The sequence below is a fragment of the Triticum dicoccoides genome, chromosome 3A (assembly GCF_002162155.2).
Source record: "Triticum dicoccoides isolate Atlit2015 ecotype Zavitan chromosome 3A, WEW_v2.0, whole genome shotgun sequence".
Lineage (NCBI taxonomy): Eukaryota > Viridiplantae > Streptophyta > Magnoliopsida > Poales > Poaceae > Triticum > Triticum dicoccoides.
The window spans coordinates 760,064,142-760,083,337 of record NC_041384.1 but is presented as its reverse complement, the minus strand read 5'-3'; the positions used below and the strand labels follow the sequence as shown (position 1 = coordinate 760,083,337).

The 19,196-nt window shown below is 43.8% G+C and overlaps 1 protein-coding gene across 1 annotated transcript; it reads left to right on the top strand.

Moving 5' to 3' along the window:
• The first annotated feature begins 6,604 nt into the window (after positions 1–6,604).
• On the top strand, positions 6,605–8,680 carry LOC119270771 (40S ribosomal protein S28). Its single transcript, XM_037552826.1, has 2 exons — positions 6,605–6,762; positions 8,271–8,680. The coding sequence occupies exon 2, from the start codon at positions 8,272–8,274 to the stop codon at positions 8,467–8,469; it is 198 nt and encodes a 65-aa protein (XP_037408723.1). The 5' UTR covers positions 6,605–6,762; position 8,271; the 3' UTR covers positions 8,470–8,680.
• The last annotated feature ends 10,516 nt before the right edge of the window (positions 8,681–19,196 follow it).

Sequence of the window (19,196 nt, the reverse complement as noted above, 5' to 3'; positions counted from 1 at the left end):
GCTGTTAGCCCATACTCCCGGGAGTGCTTCGAAGCATTTCTGGCTACAGCCGTACTCAGCCTTGACTGCAATCAGTTGCGAGATGGCATCCAGCTGAGATATTTTCGCACCCGCATAAAGAGGTTTCAGATGTACTCAGCCGTACAGCCGTACTCAGCCTTGACTGGTCGGTTAATTGAACATCCATCACTCTCCGTACCAGATGTATCCATGAATTCCATCTCTCCCCAACCAAAGATCGCCTAAACTGAATATTTAAAGGGATCGGTTGTAATATCGTGGCAACATAATCTTCCTTACATTGGACAATATTATATAGACTTGGATATTGAATGGCTAAAGGCGTCTCCCCCAGCCATGTATCCTCCCAAAATCGTGTTGACATCCCATTGCCAACAATGAATTTGGTTCTATGAAAGAATAAGTCTTTAATTCTCATTAGCCCTTTCCAGAAAGGCGAATCACACGGCCTCATGTTTACTTGTGCTAGAGTTTTGGACTGTAGATATTTGTTTCGTGAGATTTGTGCCCACATCTCGTCGTTCTCTACCGAAAGCCTAAAAAGCCATTTGCTCATAAGGCATTTATTCTTGATCTCCAGGTTCTCAATACCGAGACCTCCCTGATCCTTAGGTCGACATATATATCCCAGCGAGTTAAGCAGTATTTCTTCTTGGCCTCATCAGACTGCCAGAAGAATCGAGATCGAAAGAAGTCTAGTCTCCTCCGTACCCCTTTAGGTACCTCAAAAAAGGATAACAGAAACATCGGCATACTCGTCAGGACTGAGTTAATGAGTACTAGTCGACCACCGTAGGACATTAACTTGCCCTTCCAACAACTAAGCTTCTTTTCAATTCGATCCTCGATGCACTTCCACTCCTTAATGGATAATTTCCGATGGTGAATAGGTATGCCCAAATAGCTAAAAGGCATCACCCTAATTCACAACCGAACAAATGTATGTAAGTATCTTGCTCATCTTTGGCCCTACCAAAGCAAAATAACTCACTTTTGTTAAAGTTTATTTTAAGTCCTGATAATTGCTCGAAGAGACATAACACCAATTTCATATTCCGAGCTTTTGCAACATCATGCTCCATGAATATAATAGTGTCGTCTGCATATTGTAAAATGGATACTCCACCATCTACCAGATGGGGAACTAAACTATCTACTAGGCCATTCACCTTAGCCCTGCCAATAAGCACGGTCAACATATCTGCCACTATATTAAAAAGGAGCGGAGACATGGAATCCCCTTGCCTCAATCCTTTGTGCGTCTGGAAATAGTGGCCTATATCATCGTTAACCTTAATATCGACACTACCTTTTTGGACAAGAGAATCCACTTGGCTCCTCCAAGCTTCAGAAAAACCTTTCATGCGCATAGCTTGCTGAAGAAACGTCCATTTCACTTTATCATAAGCCTTTTCGAAATCCACTTTAAAGATAACCCCATCTAGTTTCTTCGAATGCATTTCGTGGATCGTTTCATGTAGAACAACTACCCCTTCTAGGATGTGTCTACCAAGCATGAAGGTCGTCTGACTCTCTTGAAACACCGAATGGGTGATCCGCGTCAGCCGATTTGTCCCCGCCTTCGTGAATATCTTGAAACTCATGTTTAAGAGACATATCGGCCTAAACTGCTCAATACGAATCGCCCCTTCTTTCTTTAGCAGTAGAGTAATCGTACCAAAGTTTATATGGAAGAGTTCTAGATGCCCATTAAAGAAATCGTGGAACATAGGCATCAGGTCATCCTTAATGATATGCCAACATTTGTTATAAAACTCCGCAGGAAACCCGTCTGGTCCCGGTGCTTTATTCGGTTTGATTTGTGATATGGCATCTAGCACTTCCTTTTCAGTGAAAGGCGCAGTTAGGATCTCATTCTCTTCTGACATGAGCTGAGGAATATCTCCAGTGTCAAACTCATTCATGGTCACCGTGTTCTCTGCCGGTGGCCCGAATAATTGTTTATAATAATTAGAAATATATGATTTAAGGTTTTCATGTCCCACTATGGTTCCTTCATCTTGCTCGAGCTGGATGATTTTCTTTTTTCTATGTTTGCCATTCGCAATCATATGAAAGAATTGTGTATTATCGTCTCCATGAACAACCTTGAGAGTCTTAGCCCGCAATGCCCATTTGAGTTCCTCTTCTCTCATAAGAGCTCGTAGGCTTTGCTCTGCTTCAGATTTCATGGCCTGTTCATTTACGTCTAGCAGTGTCCCCTCTGCTTTAATGTCTAGGGAATCAATTAATTGAATGAGCCTTTCTTTCTCTTTTTTGTAAATGCCACTCTCGTTCCTTGCCCAACCTCTAAGAAATTGTCTTAGATGCCTGATCTTGTTCTGCCATATCTCTATGCTTGTTTGGCCAGCAACTGGCTTTGACCATTCACGTGCAATGATGGCCATAAAGTTCTCTTTTTCAAACCAGCTTAGTTCGAAAGAGAACAAATTCTTATTACCAGGATGTGTTGCTTCTCCCTAGTCCACTAATAACGGTGTGTGGTCTGAGACTGCCCTCTGCATCGCATGAACCGACACCAATGTGTATTTCTGTTCCCATTCAATACTAGCAAGAACCCTATCCAACTTCTCATAAGTCGGAGTAGGTAGCGAATTAGCCCAAGTGTATTATCTACCCGTAAGCTCAATCTCCCTCAAACTGAGGCTTTTGATGATCATATTAAACATAAGTGACCACCGCCCATCAAAATTATCATTGTTCTTCTCTTCTGGCCTTCGTATAATATTAAAATCTCCACCAACTAGGATAGGGAGATTCTCGTCTCCACAAATCCTGACTAGGTCAGCTAGGAAATCCGGTTTGAGTTCAGGTCCGTACACCGCTACAAGGGACCAACGGAAGCCATCTAACTTTGATCTCACCCGGAACTTAACCGCAAAGTCTCCCCTGACCACATTGAGCACCTCAAGTGCTTCACACCTAACCCCTAGCAATATCCCACCGGATCTTCCTCTAAGGGGTAGACAGTGCCAGTCAAAATCAATTCCACCGGACAGAGTTCCGAGGAATTGTGAGGTGAAATTATCTCTGCCAGTTTCAAGGATTGCAATAAAATCGAGCTGCTGTTCTACCGATGCCTCGGCAAGAAACCTTCTTTTAGCCAAGTCAGCTAGACCTCTGCTATTCCAAAAGATTCCTTTCATAGATCATCATGGAATTTCTTTTTAAGTTCAAAATGGTGAACAACCGAAGTCTGATAAACCTTCCTTTTCCATGCACATTTGGGCTTACCCCCTACACTTGACGTATCTCCGTCAATATGGTGACTAGGGATGAAATCTTCCACCGACATAGGCACTACACTGTCCTTAGTGTCCGAACCTAGCAGGTCCCCATCGGCCTCAGATGGTGGCATTAGATTGTCACATAAATTTTGTAGAGCTGAAATTCCTAATTGATTTACTTCATCATTATTCATGGGTTTAATTGCCGGTAGATTTCGAATAATATAAGATGCCCGCTCCACTTCTAAGTCTAGAAGGCCATTAATCGACTTCGCAGTTTCCTTTGCGTTCGAACCCAAAGAAACTCCTATGTTGTTGGCTTTATCTAAAATATCATGCTCTGAAAAATGCAAAATGGAACAACCCTTATTAACCGACATACCTGTAGTTGCCTCGACATCCCGAAGTTTGGCCGCCCTCATGGCACGCCCCAACTGCAGGTCGTCCGCATCTGGTTGATCTTGGATCCGGTCACTGACACGCCTGCCAGCCGTCATCGGATCTTTGATCCCACCAAAAGCGATAATCTCATCCATAGTCCGCTCCCGGACAGAAACTCCCGAAGCAACACGCGTACCCATCGAAGTTGGTGTAGAAATGGGCGCGATAGGAGCACCACCATCCAGCGCCGGCGAAGGAAGAAGGTGCGGAGCCTCCTGCTTAGCTGCCCTCGTGTGGTCGTCGACGCGGACGGGAGTCACCGAGGCTGGGGGGGGGGGGCCTGAGGGCCTCCTGCCCATGCCCCCCCCCCAACCCGGTTCCCTGCCCATGGTCCTGCGGCGAGGCGCACTGTCTGGCGACCCGGGGAGTCGACGTAGGTGTAGGGGTCCCCCGGCCTCCCAGGTCTCTGACTCTCCTGCTTGGCCTGTCACTATCCAGGACACCTGGCACCACCTTTCCAGACCTCACCAACGGGGTGACATCGCGACGAGGAGACGCCGTGGGAGATAGGAGAGCCTCCTGCCTGCCCATCCCACTGGACTCAGTCGGCTGCGACGGCACCACAGCAGCTGGTGTGGAAGAAGTCGGTGCTCCATAGGCATCCTCCAACAGCGACGGCAGCTCTGACTCCATCGGATCATCCGTCTCCACCCTCATGCTCCACAAGCGACTAGGAGCAGAATGAGGAGCAAAAGAGCCAAAACGCAAAGTGTTTGTCGGTGTTCCAGACATCGGCGGTCCCTTGGCCGACTTATCAGGCTGTGGAGTAAGTTTCTTGGCCGAGCCCCTAGACCTGTCCTCAGATTCCTTGACCATCGTTTTTCATATATATAAAAAGTGTGTGATCCTAAGGGACAGCAGATCATTATGCCCAAACTTTTCCACAGTACGCTATGGTGTTACCAAATACATGAAATGGTTTTGAATTTTGGATTTGTTTGGCTACATTACCATTTGACATTTGTGTAAGTGCTTGTTAACGGTTTCACATGTCATGCGTTTTAGGATGATTATATCAAATGCAATTACCCTGAGAGCAATAACCCATATGAATTCCATAAGTGGTTTACTTTATAACATAGGAGATTTAAATTCTCTTTTGACATCTTTTGTTTACTTTTTTCAGTGGAGTTGCGATCCCCAAGGGCAGATATTTGTTGAAGAATGTCTAAAGGACATAAGTGTCGAGACACAAATTCAAGAGACTTGTAAGTCCAAATTAGTCTTGAGCTCAATAATCGTTCTGATAGCATATCCATGTGTTACCTTTGTAATTTTGGACTTATCTGCTTGTTGAGTACACAATAGTTAATGCAATTCTTCATAAAGTTTCTGTTTGTATGTTTGTTGAAATATGCATAAATTGTTGAAATACACAGCCGCTTGGAGTCCGACCTCTAAAAACACCAACCAGAACAAGGTGGTTCTTCCTTCAACGACAACAGCAGCTGGAAGTCCACCAAAGAATGAGATTGTGGAGCATCCTCCATTGAAGACGCTTGGGTCCCTGGCAATGAAGACTAGCAGCACCAGCAACAGGACGGACGACACACCAATGGTCTACTCGAAAGATAAAGAGCCTGAGTGCATCTGGGACAGGGAAGACGACTGAGTGCACCTGCATAGTCTGTTTTCGCCATGGTAACTTCTTCACCCCTGCTGAGTTTGTGAAGCACGCTGGTGGGGCTGATGTTTCCAATCCTCTTAGTCATATCATCATCAACCCGTCACCGTCGTATTCTTGTAAATCCAAACTGTATCTAGGGGAGAAAGTTTTTTTCTCGATGTTGTTACATGACATACTGTGCACTGTAACTTGATGCATCAACACATCAAACTGACAGCGACTTGATGCACAAACTGTCAGATGATAAGGTCGTTGCACATTTTTTTAATCTGCTTTTCCCAAAGAAACTTGGTCCTTAGGACCATCACTCGATTATGAAGTTTACCAGCAGACATGTTGGTTGTTTCGGTAGAGCGTCGCCGTTGCATCAAAGCAACAGCGAGTAGCACACACAAAAATTAGCAGAGAATGAAAGAATTATGCAGAATCATCAAGCATGTGACCAGGGGCGATTTTACCGTTCGGGCACCTAGGGCACGTGCCCAGGCTCAACGGCGACGCGAACTAAAGCTCTGATGAACTCCGGCGATGAGCTTCTCAATTATTTTTTTGGGATCGATCAATGTACAGGTTTGCCCAGAAAAAAGATGGAAAAATCAATGTACAGTTCATTTTGTTACCGTGTTAGCGGTGCTTCTCATTTAGTTTTTAGAACGAAAAAAAAACTTTGCTCCTCAATTTCAAATCAAATTGCCCTTATATTAAATTAAAAATAAATAAAAATCAGAACCCCAGTCCATTGGTTTTCATCTACACCAAAAAATGTTCACATGAGCTCCTGCTATTCTCGTCAAAAATATTTCTTCTAGTTCAAATATAACACATGTTTGTGGTTTTGAACATTATTGCATATATTACACATAGAGTGAAGTGCATTGTGGGTCACTGAACTATTTCAGGGGCATGCACTAGGTTCTCAAACTATGAAAATCATCTTTATTTTCATAGGGGTGTCACCTAGGTCTTCGAACTACGAAAATGTCCTCGGACTATATAGAAGAAAGAAGAATAGATTGTATCTTTTTTTAGGCAAAGAAGAAAGTGTATCTACTTTTTTTCTAGACAAAGGAAGTGTATCTACTTTTTTTTAGACAAAGAAAGTGTTTTTTTAGCAATCAAAGAAAGTGTATCTACTTTTTTTTTTGAGCGGTAGAAAGTGTATCTACTAAAGTAAAGCTGCACCTGTTTGGGCTTGGGGCCCAACAGACCATTTGCTCGCATACAAGGACCAGGAGCCCAACCAAGGCTGCCGGCAGCGCAACCTAACAACTGGACGGGCGCTAGGGTTTGGGTTCTACCCTCTTTATTTCCTCCCTCCCTGCGCCGCCGCCTCCGTCCGTTGTAGCACAAGCAGAAGCACCTTGCGCCGCCGCCTCCGTCGTCTCAGCAGAAGCAGCGATCCCCATCGCCAACAACCAAAGAAAGGTTCCTGTCCCCTCCCTCCCTCCCCTACGCCTCTTCACCCGTGGCTCTACGGATCTGTGAGCTTTATCGTTTCGTTTTTTGTGCTGGATCGATTTAGTTGCTGTGATTGATTTCGTTGGTAGTTTAGTTTCCGTCATGTCTAGTTTGTGGCGTATTGATGATTCTGAGAGATGCTTGCTTCATCTTCCACTTTTAATGCCTAGTTTTGTACCGATATAGGCAGCTACTCTTCAGATCTCAAGTAAGCCTCGGGGTTCTTGCTTGCAAAATCGTTGATATATATCCTTGTTCTTGCTGAAGATTTGTGCAGAGGAGAAATTGGTGGACCTTAGTGTGTGCAAAACATAGTTTAGTTGGAGCCATACTTGGACCTTACTGGTTCTTGCTGAACATTTGTTCTACTTTCTAATGATATAAATTTTTGTGGTATATGATGCGTGGTACTATTATGTTGGTAAAATAGACAAGCTAGATTTACACGCAGGACCTATAAACCGGAAAGGAGGGAGTATTAACATAGCCCATTTACTTGCAAAACAGGGGCTGTTTATTTTAGTTTTATTTTGATCTGCATACATGGACATTTGTGTACTCTCAAGTGCAATGGAAGTGTACACTAGCTGTTCTGGCGGTGCTTCTGCTTTGCCTAGAACTGTTAGTGCATTGGAATGGCGCATCAGTTTGTTGTTTCGGATGGTGCTTCTGCTTTCCCTATTGGAAAATGATATCTTTCTGAAACTTACATCTAAACAGAGGCAAACTCTGCAGTGTTTCTGTTTCTGAAACTTAACTTGCATCTAAACAGAGGCAACTCTGCAGTGTTTATGAATCACATTTCAATAGTTTCTTGTGTGCGTCCAGCTGGCTTAGAGCACAATCTACCAGAGACTTCTTCTCACTGTTGCTGATCACTTCCCTTGAATGTTTAAACTCGGTGTTAGCTGCAATCAGCTCATTCTTCAGGTTCCTGATCTTCAACGTATCCCTGGCCCTCTCGAGGTCCCTGATCTTCTCCTCGATCAGATGCTGATCCTCGTGGTCAGACTGAACTCCTGATGGTGCTAGAGCGCTGGAGAATTGTTGTGGTAACTACGGTTCTTGAACTGCCTCCCAGAACCAGTAGCATTTTCTGCAAACAACTAGCCATTTAGTCCGAAGTGTGGAAATAACTGTGGAAGCAGGAAGCAAGTCACTCCCTGGGAGTGTTAATAACTGTTGTTCATTCTAATTCAGTGTTTGGACCAGTAGATTTATCGGTTTTTTTAGCAGTGGTTTTAGACCAATAATTTCTCTGGTTTCTGTTTTTGATGCAGTGTTTCTGCTTTGGGCACACGGTAGACATGTTCCAAATAGTAAGGAACATTTGTGTGCTCTCTTGTATGTATGATCTATCTCAACTGCAATGGAGTTGTACACTAGCTGTTCTGGTGCTTTGCCTAGAACAGTCGATTAGTTATTTCTTTCTGATGGTTTTTTCCTAATGCAATCCCTTGCAATGGTTTGTGCAGCATGGATACGCAGGTGAAGCTCGCAGTGGTGGTCAAGGTGATGGGCCGCACCGGGTCCAGGGGTCAGGTGACCCAGGTGAGAGTCAAGTTCCTGGACGACCAGAACCGTCTCATCATGAGGAACGTCAAGGGGCCTGTCCGGGAGGGCGACATCCTCACCCTGCTCGAGTCTGAGCGGGAGGCCAGGAGGCTGCGCTAAGCACTTTCTTTCTTCACCTGTCTGTCTTCGGAAGTACTCCTGAAATTGTGTGCTGTTGCCTTCTTACTCTACTGCTTCCGTCTTTTGCCTTGGCTATGGAGATGTAATGAGTTTCCTTCTGTTGCCGAAATTAAAATGCACTTGATGTTATTGTTGCACACCTCTCGGTAATGAGAATCGACTATATTGAATCCTATGTTTTGAGTATAAATCTGGATCGCTTCTACTTGTAAAATCATCAAGTGCATGTGGTGGATTCTGCTCCGTGATGGCGACATCCTCACCCTGCTCGAGAATGTGCGGGACGCCAGGAGGCTGCGCTAAAACAAATTCTTTCTTTATACTCTGTCTAAGGAAGAAAAATTATGTGATGTTGCCTTCTTACTCTACTGCTTTGGTCCTTTGCCTAGGCTATATAGTGATGCAACGAGTTCTGTTCTGTTGACTAAATTAAAGTGCACTTGATGTTGTGAGACTTTTTTTTTTGAAATTATGTTGTGAGACTTAAATCATTTACACACCTCTTTAAATTCTGTTGACTATATGATTTAAAATCATCAAGTGCGTGTGGTGGGTTCTGGTTCTGACACACCCGCCAACACAAGAACCCAACCAGAGCCTATATCAACATATTACAACAGCCTTTCCTTCATTTCATTCTTTCTTTGGGACTCGTCGGCTCCCTTATATGTCAAGTATGGGATTATAGCGGGTTGCCGAAGAGTGGACCGCTAAATAGAGATGCCGATGATGGTCCTCTGGTCCCAGAGCCATCCCCCCTCCGCCCCTCGAATATCTGCATCCTTGAAGACCACCAATCGCTGCCCAACCCTTGGTGGACATTTTGCTGTCCCATCCAGACGCCTTGGAATATGCAGCCGTTTTGGCCGCAACACATGTATCCTCTGCCCCTGCTGACGCTGTCTAGGTATATATAATCCTTGTCAAACATACATAGAAAAAAGGATGTGATAGCAAATGGATACTCATAGAAAAAAATCCATACAGTAGGTATCACCTTGACCGCATCTTTCACAGACAACAATAATCTGAGCCAAAAGCACAGGTCCTAATTCTCATCAAGGATATAAATGAAAAACAGTGATATGCATTTAACCTCCAAAAATATAAGCATCCCTGGTATGATCAGAAGACAACACGGCAGCTCGATGCCCTACAAGGAGGGGGCGAAGCATTACACCATACAATTCTGTTTCAGGTCAAGTATTACACATGCAAACCATTGCAACATGCGTGAATGGTGTGGGAACATCAATTGTCAAACGTTGTTTTAACTCCCCTCTTGATCATTTTAGAAAAGAAATACTCCTTCTGTCTCCGTGCATAGGGCATGCCTGTAGTTCTAGGTTGTAGGTTGTGAATGTAACTAACTAAAATGTATTATATGTCATTAAAAGCATATCATTGGATACACATACGCGAATGTTGTTTCTATATATATATATATAATACATGTGTAGCTAGTTAAATTGGTGACGTAAAACTAGGCACACGCCCTATGCACTGGGCAGAGGGAGTATTAGGTCATCAATTTAACTAGCTACATATGTGTCAAAGACTCGAACTGCAACATGCTGAAACCTCAAACAGGATATATAAAGCTAAATTTAGACGCCGCGTTCGATCATGATTTGCTACAAGGGACAGTTGGTGCTATATTCCGAGACCACAACGGCAAGTTAATAGCTGCGGCAAGCAAAAAAGAGAATTTCTATTTTGATTCCTTCCATCAGAGGCGATAGCGGTCAGATTAGGTTTGAACCTGGCATGAACTATAGGCTGCAGCAAGATAGAGGTTATGTCTGGCAATGCGGAGGTCGTTGCAGCCATGCAAGATGGTAGATTGAATTCTATTGCTGGAGCCATCTTTGATGATTGCTTCTATATGACGATATATTTTGTCATGTTATCTTTGATCATTGTATTAGAAAATGCAATCAGGTAGCTCATGAATTAGCTAAGTTAGCTAGGTTCTCTCCTACAGGTGTTTGATTGGAATCACCCTCAAAGGCAGAGGTTTCCTTCATTGTAAATGAGGCAACTACTCCCTCCGTCCGGTGAAGAATGTACGTTTGGGTTTAAAATTTATCCACAAAAGAGTGTATTTCTATCTTCCCAATGCACTTTAAAGTATTTTCTCTCATCACACGGTAATCAAGACCTATAGCATTCTATCAGGGCCGGCCCGGGGGCATGGCCAGCGGGGCGACGGCCCAGGGCCTAGGCGAGAGGGGGGCCCATGATGTAGTATATATGTTAGAGAAATGAGCAACTACATTCTCAAGAGGGCCAAGGGCCAGTACATATACATGTGTACAATGGGGATAAACAGAAAAGAGAGACTATACATATCTAACACATCTAACACCCCCCCTCAAACTCATGGTGGATCAACCACACTGAGTTTGGAGAGAAAGTACCCGTGCTGCGCTCGAGTTTGGGCCTTCGTGAAGAAGTCAGCCAACTGTAACTCAGAGGGCACATAGTGGAGAGCAAGAACCTAATCTTGTACTGCAGCACGCACAAAGTGGGCATCCACACCGATGTGCTTGGTGAGCTCATGCTTCACCGGATCACGTGAAGGAAATATGCCCTAGAGGCAATAATAAAGTTATTATTTATTTCCTTATATCATGATAAAAGTTTATTATTCATGCTAGAATTGTATTAACTGGAAACATAATACATGTGTGAATACATAGACAAATAGAGTGTCACTAGTATGCCTCTACTTGACTAGCTCGTTAATCAAAGATGGTTATGTTTCCTAACCATGGACAAAGAGTTGTCATTTGATTAACGGGATCACATCATTAGTTGAATGATCTGATTGACATGACCCATTCCATTAGCTTAGCACCTGATCGTTTAGTATGTTGTTATTGCTTTCTTCATGAATTATACATGTTCCTATGACTATGAGATTATGCAACTCCCGTTTGCCGGAGGAACGCTTTGTGTGCTACCAAACATCACAACGTAACTGGGTGATTATAAAGGAGCTCTACAGGTGTCTCCAAAGGTACATGTTGGGTTGGCGTATTTCAAGATTAGGATTTGTCACTCCGATTGTCGGAGAGGTATCTCTAGGCCCTCTCGGTAATGCACATCACTGAAGCCTTGCAAGCATTGCAACTAATGAGTTAGTTGCGGGATAATGTATTACGGAACAAGTAAAGAGACTTGCCGGTAACGAGATTGAACTAGGTATTGGATACCGACGATCGAATCTCGGGCAAGTAACATACCAATGACAAAGGGAACAACGTATGTTATTATGCGGTCTGACCGATAAAATATCTTCGTAGAATATGTAGGAGACAATATGATCATCCAAGTTCCGCTATTGGTTATTGACCGGAGACGTGTCTCGGTCATGTCTACATTGTTCTCGAACCCGTAGGGTCCGCACGCTTAAGGTTACGATGACAGTTATATTATGAGTTTATGCATTTTGATGTACCGAAGTTTGTTCGGAGTCCCGGATGTGATCACGAACATGACGAGGAGTCTCGAAATGGTCGAGACATAAAGATTGATATATTGGAAGCCTATATTTGGATATCGGAAGCGTTCCGGGTGAAATCGGGATTTTACCGGATTACCGGGAGGTTACCGGAAGCTCCCGGGAGGTATATGGGCCTTAGTGGGCCTTAGTGGAAGAGAGGAGAGGTGGCCAGAGATGGGCCGCGCGCCCCTCCCCCCCCTTTGGTCCGAATAGGACAAGGAGAGGGGGCCGGCCCCCTTCCTCCTCTCTCTCCTCTTTTCCCCCCTCCGCGAATCCTATTCCAACTAGGAAAAGGGGGGAGTCCTACTCCCGGAAGGAGTAGGACTCCTCTTGGCGCGCCACCTCTTGGCCGGCCAGCCCCCCCTTTGAGCCTTTATATACGGAGGCACGGGGCACCCCTAGAGACACAAGTTGATCCACGTGATCATATTCTTAGCCGTGTGCGGTGCCCCCTTCCACCATAGTCCTCGATAATATTGTAGCGGTGCTTAGGCGAAGCCCTGCGACGGTAGTACATCAAGATCGTCACCGCGCCGTCGTGCTGACGGAACTCTTCCCCGACACTTTGCTGGATCGGAGTTCGGGGATCGTCATCGAGCTGAACGTGTGCTAGAACTCGGAGGTGTCGTAGTTTCGGTGCTTGACCGGTCGGGCTGTGGAGACGTACGACTACATCAACCAAGTTAACGCTTCCGTTGTCAATCTATAAGGGTACGTAGATCACACTCTCCCCCTCTCGTTGCTATGCATCACCATGATCTTGCGTGTGCGTAGGAAATTTTTTGAAATTACTACGGAACCCAACAGTGGCATCAGAGTCTAGGTTTTATGTGTTGATGTTATATGCACGAGTAGAACACAAGTGAGTTGTGGGCGATATAAGTCATACTGCTTACCAGCATGTCATACTTTGGTTCGGCGGTATTGTTGGACGAAGCGGCCCGGACCGACATTACGCGTACGCTTACGCGAGACCGGTTCTCCCGACGTGCTTTGCACAAAGGTGGCTAGCGGGTGACAATTTCTCCAACTTTAGTTGAACTGAGTATGGCTACGCCCGGTCCTTGCGAAGGTTAAAACAGCACCAACTTGACAAACTATCATTGTGGTTTTGATGCGTAGGTAAGATTGGTTCTTGCTTAAGTCCATAGCAGCCACGTAAAACTTGCAACAACAAAGTAAAGGACGTCTAACTTGTTTTTGCAGGACATGTTGTGATGTGATATGGTCAAGACATGATGCTAAATTTTATTGTATGAGATGATCATGTTTTGTAACCGAGTTATCGGCAACTCGCAGGAGCCATATGGTTGTCGCTTTATTGTATGCAATGCAATCGCACTGTATGCTTTACTTTATCACTAAGCGGTAGCGATAGTCGTGGAAGCATGAGATTGGCGAGATGACAACGATGCTACGATGGAGATCAAGGTGTCGCGCCGGTGACGATGGTGATCACGATGGTGCTTCGAGGATGGAGATCACAAGCACAAGATGATGATGGCCATATCATATCACTTATATTGATTGCATGTGATGTTTATCTTTTATGCATCTTATCTTGCTTTGATTGACGGTAGCATTATAAGATGATCTCTCACTAATTATCAAGAAGTGTTCTCCCTGAGTATGAACCGTTGCGAAAGTTCTTCGTGCTGAGACACCACGTAATGATCGGGTGTGATAGGCTCTACGTTCAAATACAACAGGTGCAAAACAGTTGCACACGCAGAATACTCAGGTTATACTTGACGAGCCAAGCATATACAGATATGGCCTCGGAACACGGAGATCGAAAGGTCGAGCGTGAATCATATAGTAGATATGATCAACATAGTGATGTTCATCAATGAAACTACTCCATCTCACGTGATGATTGGACATGGTTTAGTTGACTTGGATCACGTAATCACTTAGAGGATTAGAGGGATGTCTATCTAAGTGGGAGTTCTTTAAGTAATATAATTAATTGAACCTAAATTTATCATGAACTTAGTACCTGATAGTATCTTGCGTATGTATGTTTGATTGTAGATAGATGGCCCGTGCTGTTGTTCCGTTGAATTTTAATGCGTTCCTTGAGAAAGCAAAGTTGAAAGATGATGGCAGCAATTACACGGACTAGGTCCGTAACTTGAGGATTATCCTCATTGCTGCACAGAAGAATTACGTCCTGGAAGCACCGCTGGGTGCCAGGCCTGTTGCTGGAGCAACGCCAGATGTTATGAACATCTGGCAGAGCAAAGCTGATGACTACTCGATAGTTCAATGTGCCATGCTTTACGACTTAGAACCGAGACTTCAACGACGTTTTGAACGTCATGGGGCATATGAGATGTTCCAGGAGTTGAAGTTAATATTTCAAGCAAATGCCCGGATTGAGAGATATGAAGTCTCCAATAAGTTCTATAGCTGCAAGATGGAGGAGAATAGTTCTGTCAGTGAGCATATACTCAAGATGTCTGGGTATTGTAATCACTTGATTCAACTGGGAGTTAATCTTCCGGATGATAGCGTCATTAACAGAATTCTCCAATCACTTCCACCAAGCTACAAGAGCTTCGTGATGAACTATAATATGCAAGGGATGAATAAGACTATTCCCGAGCTCTTCGCAATGATGAAAGCTGCGGAGGTAGAAATCAAGAAGGAGCATCAAGTGTTGATGGTCAACAAGACCACTAGTTTCAAGAAAAAGGGCAAAGGGAAGAAGAAGGGGAACTTCAAGAAGAACTGCAAGCAAGTTGCTGCTCAAGAGAAGAAACCCAAGTCTGGACCTAAGCCTGAAACTGAGTGCTTCTACTGCAAGCAGACTGGTCACTGGAAGCGGAACTACCCCAAGTATTTCGCGGATAAGAAGGATGGCAAGGTGAACAAAGGTATATGTGATATACATGTTATTGATGTGTACCTTACTAATGCTCGCAGTAGCACCTGGGTATTTGATATTGGTTCTGTTGCTAATATTTGCAACTCGAAACAGGGACTATGGATTAAGCGAAGATTGGCTAAGGACGAGGTGACGATGCGCGTGGGAAACGGTTCCAAAGTCGATGTGATCGCAGTCGACGCGCTACCTCTACATCTACCTTCGGGATTAATATTGGACCTAAATAATTGTTATTTGGTGCCAGCGTTAAGCATGAACATTATATCTGGATCTTGTTTGATGCGAGACGGTTATTCATTTAAATCAGAGAATAATGGTTGTTCTATTTATATGAGTAATATCTTTTATGGTCATGCACCCTTGAAGAATGGTCTATTCTTATTGAATCTCGATACTAGTGACATACATATTCATAGTGTTGAAGCCAAAAGATGCAGAGTTGATAATGATAGTGCAACTTATTTGTGGCACTGCCGTTTAGGTCATATCGGTGTAAAGCGCATGAAGAAACTCCATACTGATGGACTTTTGGAACCACTTGATTATGAATCACTTGGTACTTGCGAACCGTGCCTCATGGGCAAGATGACTAAAACGCCGTTCTCCGGTACTATGGAGAGAGCAACAGATTTGTTGGAAATCATACATACAGATGTATGTGGTCCGGTGAATATTGAGGCTCGTGGCGGATATCGTTATTTTCTCACCTTCACAGATGACTTAAGCAGATATGGGTATATCTACTTAATGAAACATAAATCTGAAACGTTTGAAAAGTTTAAAGAATTTCAGAGTGAAGTTGAAAATCATCGTAACAAGAAAATAAAGTTTCTATGATCTGATCATGGAGGAGAATATTTGAGTTACGAGTTTGGTGTACATTTGAAACAATGCGGAATAGTTTCGCAACTCACGCCACCCGGAACACCACAGCGTAATGGTGTGTCCGAACGTCGTAATCGTACTTTACTAGATATGGTGCGATCTATGATGTCTCTTACTGATTTACCGCTATCATTTTGGGGTTATACTTTGGAGACGGCCGCATTCACGTTAAATAGGGCACCATCAAAATCCGTTGAGACGACGCCTTATGAACTATGGTTTGGCAAGAAACCAAAGTTGTCATTTCTGAAAGTTTGGGGCTGCGATGCTTATGTGAAAAAGCTTCAACCTGATAAGCTCGAACCCAAATCGGAGAAATGTGTCTTCATAGGATATCCAAAGGAGACTATTGGATACACCTTCTATCACAGATCCGAAGGCAAGACTTTTTTTGCTAAGTTCGGAAACTTTCTGGAGAAGGAGTTTCTCTCGAAAGAAGTGAGTGGGAGGAAAGTAGAACTTGACGAGGTAACTGTACCTGCTCCCTTATTGGAAAGTAGTGCATCACAGAAAACTATTTTTGTGGCACCTACACCAATTAGTGAGGAAGCTAATGATAATGATCATGAAACTTCAGAACAAGACACTATTGAACCTCGTAGATCAACCAGAGTGAGATCCGCGCCAGAGTGGTACGGTAATCCTGTTCTAGAAGTCATGCTACTAGATCATGATGAACCTACGAACTATGAAGAAGCGATGGTGAGCCCAGATTCCGCAAAATGGCTTGAAGCCATGAAATCTGAGATGGGATCCATGTATGATAACAAAGTGTGGACTTTGGTTGACTTGCCCAATGATCGGCAAGCAATCGAGAATAAATGGATCTTCAAGAAGAAGACTGACGCCGACGGTAATATTACTGTCTACAAAGCTCGACTTGCCGCAAAAGGGTTTCGGCAAGTTCAAGGGATTGACTACGATGAGACCTTCTCACCCGTAGCGATGCTTAAGTCTATCCGAATCATGTTAGCAATTGCCGCATTTTATGATTATGAAATTTGGTAGATGGATGTCAAAACTGCATTCCTAAATGGATTTCTGGAAGAAGAGTTGTATATGATGCAACCAGAGGGTTTTGTCGATCCAAAGGGAGCTAACAAAGTGTGCAAGCTCCAGCGATCCATTTATGGACTGGTGCAAGCCTCTCGGAGTTGGAATAAACGCTTTGATAGTGTGATCAAAGCATTTGGTTTTATGCAGACTTTTGGAGAAGCCTGTATTTACAAGAAAGTGAGTGGGAGCTCTGTAGCATTTCTGATATTATATGTGGATGACATATTACTGATTGGAAATGATATAGAATTTCTGGATAGCATAAAGGGATACTTGAATAAGAGTTTTTCAATGAAAGACCTCGGTGAAGCTGCTTACATATTAGGCATTAAGATCTATAGAGATAGATCAAGACGCTTAATTGGACTTTCACAAAGCACATACCTTGACAAAGTTTTGAAGAAGTTCAAAATGGATCAAGCAAAGAAAGGGTTCTTGCCTGTGTTACAAGGTGTGAAGTTGAGTCAGACTCAATGCCCGACCACTGCAGAAGATAGAGAGAAAATGAAAGATGTTCCCTATGCTTCAGCCATAGGCTCTATCATGTATTCAATGCTATGTACCAGACCTGATGTGTGCCTTGCTATAAGTCTAGCAGGGAGGTACCAAAGTAATCCAGGAGTGGATCACTGGACAGCGGTCAAGAACATCCTGAAGTACCTTAAAAGGACTAAGGATATGTTTCTCGTATATGGAGGTGACAAAGAGCTCATTGTAAACGGTTACGTGGATGCAAGCTTTGACACTGATCCGGACGATTCTAAATCGCAAACCGGATACGTGTTTACATTAAACGGTGGAGCTGTCAGTTGGTGCGGTTCTAAACAAAGTGTCGTGGCGGGATCTACATGTGAAGCGGAGTACATAGCTGCTTCGGAAGCAGCAAACGAAGGAGTCTGGATGAAAGAGTTCATATCCGATCTAGGTGTCATACCTAGTGCTTCGGGTCCAATGAAAATCTTTTGTGACAATACTGGTGCAATTGCCTTGGCGAAGGAATCCAGATTTCACAAGAGAACCAAGCACGTCAAGAGACGCTTCAATTCCATCCGGGATCTAGTCCAGGTGGGAGACATAGAGATTTGCAAGATACATACGGATCTGAATGTAGCAGACCCGTTGACTAAGCCTCTTCCACGAGCAAAACATGATCAGCACCAAGGCTCCATGGGTGTTAGAATCATTACAGTATAATCTAGATTATTGACTCTAGTGCAAGTGGGAGACTGAAGGAAATATGCCCTAGAGGCAATAATAAAGTTATTATTTATTTCCTTATATCATGATAAAAGTTTATTATTCATGCTAGAATTGTATTAACTGGAAACGTAATACATGTGTGAATACATAGTTAATAGAGTGTCACTAGTATGCCTCTACTTGACTAGCTCGTTAATCAAAGATGGTTATGTTTCCTAACCATGGACAAGGAGTTGTTATTTGATTAACGAGATCACATCATTAGTTGAATGATCTGATTGACATGACCCATTCCATTAGCTTAGCACCCGATCATTTAGTATGTTGCTATTGCTTTCTTCATGACTTATACATGTTCCTATGACTATGAGATTATGCAACTCCCGTTTGCCGGAGGAACGCTTTGTGTGCTACCAAACGTCACAACGTAACTGGGTGATTATAAAGAAGCTCTACAGGTGTCTCCAAAGGTACATGTTGGGTTGGCGTATTTCGAGATTAGGATTTGTCACTCCGATTGTCGGAGAGGTATCTCTGGGCCCTCTCGGTAATGCACATCACTGAAGCCTTGCAAGCATTGCAACTAATGAGTTAGTTGCAGGATGATGTATTACAGAACGAGTAAAGAGACTTGCCGGTAACGAGATTGAACTAGGTATTGGATACCGACGATCGAATCTCGGGCAAGTAACATACCGATGACAAAGGGAACAACGTATGTTGTTATGCGGTCTGACCGATAAAAGATCTTCGTAGAATATGTAGGAGTCAATATGAGCATCCAGGTTCTGCTATTGGTTATTGACCGGAGACGTGTCTCGGTCATGTCTACATTGTTCTCGAACCCGTAGGGTCCGCACGCTTAAGGTTACGATGACAGTTATATTATGAGTTTATGCATTTTGATGTACCGAAGTTTTTTCGGAGTCCCGGATGTGATCACGGACATGACGAGGAGTCTCGAAATGGTCGAGACATAAAGATTAATATATTGTAAGCCTATATTTGGATGTCGGAAGCGTTCCGGGTGAAATCGGGATTTTACCGGATTACCGGGAGGTTACGGGAACCCCCCGGGAGGTATATGGGCCTTAGTGGGCCTTAGTGGAAGAGAGGAGAGGTGGCCAGAGATGGGCCGCGCGCCCCTCCCCCCTTTGGTCCGAATAG